The sequence below is a fragment of the Oncorhynchus mykiss genome, chromosome 15 (genome assembly GCF_013265735.2).
Source record: "Oncorhynchus mykiss isolate Arlee chromosome 15, USDA_OmykA_1.1, whole genome shotgun sequence".
Lineage (NCBI taxonomy): Eukaryota > Metazoa > Chordata > Actinopteri > Salmoniformes > Salmonidae > Oncorhynchus > Oncorhynchus mykiss.
Window position 1 is genome coordinate 12,833,075 of NC_048579.1, and position 6,991 is coordinate 12,840,065.

Consider the following 6,991-nt stretch of genomic DNA (forward strand, 5'->3'; position numbering starts at 1 on the left):
CACGAACACCACCCAACCATAGATGTAGGCCTAGCCTATGTTTGGAAAGCAAATTCTATGTGGACGCGCCATTGAGAGCTCTCAATGCCAATAGGCCTACAGCTACAGTGACAAGACACTGTACTGTATGTGAACCCTTTGGAAGTACCTGGATTGCTGCATACATTTGTCATCAAATTTAGTCAATCTTCATTTAAGTCACAGCAATAGACAAACATAGTGTGTTTAAACTAATAACACACAAATGATTGTATTTTTCTTTTCTGTATTGAATACATAATTTAAACATTCACAGTGTAGGTTGGAAAAAATATGTGAACCCCAAGGCTAATGACTTCTCCAAAAGCTAATTGGAGTCAGGAGTCAGGAGCTAACCTGGAGTCCAATCAATGAGACGAGATTGGAGATGTTGGTTAGAGCTGCCTTTGCCCTATAAAAAAACACTGAGTTTGCTATTCACAAGAAGCATTGCCTGATGTGAACCATGCCTCGAACAAAATAGATCTCAGAAGACCTAAAGGGTCAACCAGTTATACTTTTGCCACCCTGCACTGTGAATGTTTACACAGTGCTTTCAATAAAGACATGAACATGTATAATTGTTTGTGTGTTATTAGTTTAAGCAGACCGTGTTTGTCTGTTGCTGTGACTTAGATGAAGATCAGATCAAATTGTATGACCAATTTCTGCAGAAATCCAGCTATTTGCCAAGTGTTCACATAGTTTTTCTTGCCACTGTAGGTTCTTCACAGCAGCTTGAACGAATAAAAAAATGTCAAAAATATCGTTCAGTGTTGATAGGCTACTGAGTTTACTTTCATATCTCCATACCAGGTCATGTCGTGGAATTCACATGCGACTAAGTGATCAGCCTACCTTTTCTCTATCCCACACTTTTTGACTGCTGCACAAAATATCTTTTGGAGTGCTGTCCATTCTCTACATCTAGAATCAAAAGGCCCTTCTTATATCATCATTCATCTAAGCACCATCAAGCCCATCCACACATGTCCCCCGTTTTAAATGTGTGTAGTAGCCCAGCCTAGGAGTTCCAACACATTTCCACTCAGACGCCCCCTACCAGCATTGGGGAAAATGTTGCAGGTTTAAAGCTTATTTCCTGCAATTCTATACATTTTGCTATGAGATGGAGACTATTTTGGCATTTTTAAAGCTCATTTCCTGCTATTCTACACATTTTGTCTTGGGGTCCTGTGAACACGTTGCAGTTTTGAAGATAATTTGAGTGACTCAAACATCACAACAAAATCTATGGGCTAAAAGACCTAGCTAAAAACATTAGCTGACACGGGCTAGTTGATCTGTTATAAATAGCTCTCTAAGGTCTGCAATGACTGACATGACAACAGCAAAACGAATGATGCACTACCCAATTTACTAATTGTACTTCATGCTTTCTACTATTACAACTTTGAAGAGTAAGTTGGACTGAATTCCTTTAAAAAGTTATCCCCTGTTGACCCCTCACCCGCCCCAAAGTTTGAGAACCACAGGGCTAGCTTATCTGCCATGTGTAGGCTACAATTAAGCAATAATATGGCCAATATACCACGGCTAAGGGCTGTTCTTATGCACGACGCAATGTGCAATGCCTGGACACAGCCCTTAACCCTTATTATAAACTGGTTACCAACGTAATTAGAGCAGTAAAAATAACTGTTTTGTCATACCTGCGGTATATGGTCTGCAGAAAGAGGTGGAAGGTGAAAGAGTGTTAGAGAGAGAGAGAGAATTTGAAAACAAATCAAATTTTGATAAACTCCCATATCTATTGGGTGAAATACCACAGTGTGCCATCACAGCAATAAGATTTGTGACCTGTTGCCACAAGAAAAGGGCAACCAGTGAAGAACAAACACCACTGTCAATACAACCCATATTTATTTATTTTCCCTTTTGTAGTTTAACTATCTGCACATCGTTACAACACGGTATATAGACATAATGTAATGTTTACTGTTCATTTTTTATTGTTCATTTCACTTTTGTTTATTATCTATATCACTTGCTTTGGCAATGTAAACATATGTTTCCCAGCCCAATAAAGCCCTTTGAATTGAAATGAATTGAGAGCAACTTCAGCAGCATTCAGCACTGGTTAGCGACCTCTCACTAGTCCACACTGCACTGAGTACTGCCTACCATAAAAATGCATTGATGTTGTAATGAACCGTCTCTTACTATCACCGAGTGCTGCTGTTGGTGACGTCGTTAAAGTTGGGAACCGTGGGCACAAATAGCTATGGTTTGTTGGTAGTCTATAATATTGAGTGAGTGTGAGAGATAGAGAGACAGAGAGAGAGAGAGAGAGAGAGAGAGAGAGAGAGAGAGAGAGAGAGAGAGAGAAACAGTCAGAGAGAGAGAGAAAGAGAGAGTGAGAGAGAGGGAGAGAGGAGGAGAGAGCGAGAGAGGGGGAGGCAGGGAGAAGGGGAGAGAGAGAGGAGGAGGGAGGGAGAGAGAGGGAGGGAGGGAGGGAGAGAGAGAGAGAAAGAGGGAGAGTGAGAGAGAGGGAGGGAGAGAGGGGAGAGAGTGAGAGGGAGGGAGGGAGAGAGGGAGAGAGAGAGGGGGAGGGAGGGAGGGAGAGAGAGGAATAGAGGGGGGAGAGGGAGAGAGTGAGGGGGGGAGAGAGAGAAAGAGAGAGAGTGAGAGAGAGGGAGAGAGGGGGAGAGAGTGAGAGGGAGGGAGGGAGAGAGAGGGGGAGGGAGGGAGAGAGAGGAATAGAGGGGGGAGAGGGAGAGAGTGAGGGGGGGGAGAGGGGGAGGGGGGTGGGAATTAGAGATAGAGATATTCGCGCGTATAGTCTTCTCATCGCCAGTCTGTAGCTCTCGAGCGGCAGGAAAGCCGTGTCTCGCACTGAATGGATATATTTCTCCGACACTTTCATTTATTCCGTTTTCAGTCTTTTATCAACGCTAAGATGCACCGGCGAAGTCCCGGGCTGGTTTTAACACTCCCGTTAACGTCAATGCTGTGGATATTTAACAGTTTCAGCAGCTTGCACGGTGCTCTCCCTTCAGCACGTAAGTTACCGGTTTGTTTCATCGTCATTTGAGCTGGTGGTGGCTCGCGGGGGCATCTCGGGGCAGGGAACTGTGGAAGACAGGGCATGAGAACCGACCGCTGACGCACGGAAATGTTTCGTGCCATTATGACTATTTTGGCTATTTTGTAGATGGGTTCATTGCCAACCGACTGTATTTTGTCGTGCGTGTTTAGTGGGTACATATATTTATGCGACGCAGCAGCTAGGACGCTTCATACAATTTCCCTCTTATTCCCCGAAGGTACATGGTCTTATATGTTATTATAACGGGTCTGATGTTGTTGTCAAGGCTCCGTTTTAAGGGATACTCGCCTACCCGGAAAAGGTAGCCTATGAGAAAAACATGCTAGTGGTGGTGGAACTTCATGCTTTGATTGGTTGCCACTTTATTTGTTGTTGTTGTTGATGTTGTCAACGTGCATGCGGTGTAACCTATCTAAATAAAGCTATGTCTTTATCATTGCAGACCGATTAGACTATTTTGGAGATATAGTGTATGTCTCTGTAGCTTGTTTAGAGTTATATCGGTTGGTTCCAGCCGCTCTACTCTAAGTAACATACCCGATTCTATATGATCCACAGGACCAAAGCACAACCATGTATATCTCTGTCCAGGAGTAGTAACCATGTTATAGAACCGTAGAGGTTTTAGTCAACCCTATGGATCAGGACACTACCACATCTGATCACTACTGTAAGCATATTAAATATTAATGTTGCAAGCTGTTACAGTTAACTGCCCTCCTGGGTTTTATTTATAATATCTCATTATTACTGCATCTATGCAGCTGTGTGTTTGTGCATGTGTGTGGTCGGTAGATTAATCATACTCAGAAACAGGGAAACCAGGAGAGGGGAAACCAGACTGTTAGCTGTTAATTCATTGCACTGCCATCTCTCTCTCTCTCTCGCTCAATCTCTCTCTCTACCCCCCCTCTCTCTCTCTCTCTCTCTCTCTCTCTCTCTCTCTCTCTGTCTCTGTCTCTGTCTCTCTCTCTCTCTCTCTCTCTCTCTCTCTCTCTCTCTACCCCCCCCCTCTCTCTCTCTCTCTCTCTCTCTCTCTCTCTCTCTCTCTACCCCCCCCCTCTCTCTCTCTCTCTCTCTCTCTCTACCACCCCTCTCTCTCTCTCTCTTTCTCTCTCTATCTCTCTCTCTCTCTCTCTCTCTCTACCCCCCCCCCCTCTCTATCTCTCTCTCTCTCTACCACCCCTCTCTCTCTCTCTCTCTCTATTCAATTCAATTCAAGGGGCTTTATTGGCATGGGAAACATATGTTAACATTGCCAAAGCAAGTGAAGTAGATAATATACAAAAGCGAAATAAACAATAAAAATGAACAGTAAACATTACACTCACAGAAGTTCCAAAATAATAGAGACATTTCAAATATCATATTATGTCTATATACAGTGTTGTAATAATGTGCAAATAGTTAAAGTACAAAAGGGAAAATAAATAAACATAAATATGGGTTGTATTTACAATGGTGTTTGTGGAAACAGGTCACAAATCTTGATGCAGTGATGGCACTGTTGTATTTCACCCAGTAGATATGGGAGTTTATCAAGTTTGGGTTTGTTTTGTAATTCTTTGTGGATCTGTGTAATCTGAGAGAAATATATATCTCTAATATGGTCATATATTTGGTAGGAGGTTAGGAAGTGCAGCTCAGTTTCCACTTCATTTTGTGGGCAGTGTGCACATAGCCTGTCTTCTCTTCAGAGACAAACCTGGCTACAGTGGCCTTTCTCAATAGCCAGGCTATGCTCACTGAGTCTGTACATAGTCAAATCTTTCCATAATTTTGGGTCAGTCACAGTGGTCAGGTATTCTGCCGCTGTGTACTCTCTGTTTAGGGCCAAATAGCATTGTAGTTTGCTCAGTTTTTTGTTAATTCTTCCCAATCTCTCTCTTTCTTTTTCTCACTCACTCACTCATCACTCACTCACTCACTCACTCACTCACTCACTCACTCACTCACTCACTCACTCACTCACTCACTCACTCACTGGAAATGACTCTGTCCCTTTCTCTTTCTCTCTGTGAAACTTCTTTCTCACTTCCTCTTCTCTCTCATTCATTCTATCTCTCTCCCACTCATCACTGATCCACCCTTCCCTTTCTCTCTCTCTCTCTCATCCCCATTCCCTCTATCTCCCACGCTCTCTCTCCATCCCCATTCCCTCTATCTCCCACGCTCTCTCTCCATTCTTTTGCTCTGCTCTCCCGCAATCTAGCTCCCCCTCCCCTGCCCCCTCCCCTCCTCTGCCCCCCTTCCCTACCCCCCCTGCCCCCCCTGCCCCCTCCCTACCCCCCCTGCCCTCTCCCCTGCCCCATCCCTGCCCCCCCTGCCCCCTCCCCTGCCCCCTCCCTACCCCCCTGCCCCCTACCCATCCCCCTCCCCTGCCCCCTCCCCTGTCCCCTCCCCTGCCCTCTCCCCTGCCCCCTCCCCTGCCTGCACCCTCCCCTGCCCTCTCCCCTGACCCCTCCCTTCCCCTCCCCTCCCCTGCCCACCCCCTACCCCCCTGCCCCCTCTCTACCCCCCCTGCCCCTCCCTACCCCCCCTGCCCTCTCCCCTGCCCCCTCCCTACCCCCCTGCCCCCTCCACATCCCCCTCCCTGCCCCCTTATCCTTTTCTATTTTCTGCCTTCTTTTTCCTCTCTACCTGATTACTAGTGTTTGATAAAAACTCCATTCTACCAGGATTCTCTCTAGGGAAAAACTGTGTGTGTGTGTGTGTGTGTGTGTGTGTGTTTCTGTGTGTGTGTGTGTGTGTGTGTGCGTGCATGTGTGCGTGCGTGCGTGATTCTCTCCAGGGATTAGGTGTTGGAGCAGATAACAGGATCAGATCCACCGACCAGCCAGACTCTGCATGGGGCTAGCTTTCATACAACCCTCTGGCCCTGGTACAATACAAGACTAGGATAGAACCTTAAACTGACTCTGGGGCTAGCTTTCATACAACCCTTACAGTAGTCTCTGTCCCTTGTACTACAAGAGTAGAATATAAGTCCATATTCATCTGAATGTAATGTTGAAATGTTGTTTTTCCATGATAACACTCATTAATAGAGATTCAATTTGGGATATCCCTGTTCAGTGTTTCATATAGGGACATGCATACCAAGATGATGCAATCTATGCTTTGTCAAGGGAACCAGGCAATCCCTGGTTGGGTAAATGCACAGTGACAACCCATGCAGGATAATTATTTTAACAATGTCCAACTACCACGGCATACACGTGTGTGTGTGTCTCTTTGAGAGAGAGAGAGAGAGAGGGAGAGGGAGAGGGAGAGAGAGAGAGACAGAGAGAGAGAGACAGAGAGAGAGACAGAGAGAGAGAGACAGAGAGACAGAGAGAGAGAGACAGAGAGACAGAGAGAGAGACAGAGAGACAGAGAGAGGGAGAGAGAGAGAGAGACAGAGAGAGACAGAGAGACAGAGAGACAGAGAGAGGGAGAGGGTATATTTTTTGGATGGCAAAAAAATGTAACATGAAAAAGACCAGAGACTTGGGGCCTTTAAAAACCTGCTGTATGTGAAATATTGTGTGCTATAGATTGGAAAATAAATAAATGTGATTCTGGATGACAAAAACAATGTTTGTTTCCAACATTAGGGATGTTTTCCTAAAGAAGTTACATCAGCTTTGTGTTTTGTTTCCTTGCCATGATACTAACATGTATCCCAATATTGGTATCATCCCAGCCCTAATGAGCACCAGTCAGTACACATTGTCTGGAAATGGTTCAAGGAGACAGTGGGAAGGATGGAATGGACAAACAATGGAGGGAGGGAGGGATGGAGAGAGCGTTTGTCATGCAGGAGAGAGGGATAAGGTTTAATAGCTTATAGAATGACAGTCCGAGGGAGAGACGTGACCACTGACATCCTATCATTCACTATTATTTGAAATCATCAACAAA

At 45.2% G+C, this 6,991-nt stretch overlaps 1 protein-coding gene across 1 annotated transcript in view; it reads left to right on the forward strand.

Annotated features, from left to right (window-relative positions):
* Positions 1–2,845: 2,845 nt before the first annotated feature.
* LOC110515947 (contactin-associated protein-like 2) overlaps positions 2,846–6,991 on the forward strand; it is a 286,632-nt gene continuing 282,486 nt past the window's right edge. The window contains exon 1 of the mRNA XM_036943719.1: positions 2,846–3,041. Within this exon, the coding sequence (XP_036799614.1) occupies positions 2,879–3,041 (163 nt within the window). The 5' untranslated portion in view covers positions 2,846–2,878. The remainder of the gene's footprint in view (positions 3,042–6,991) is intronic.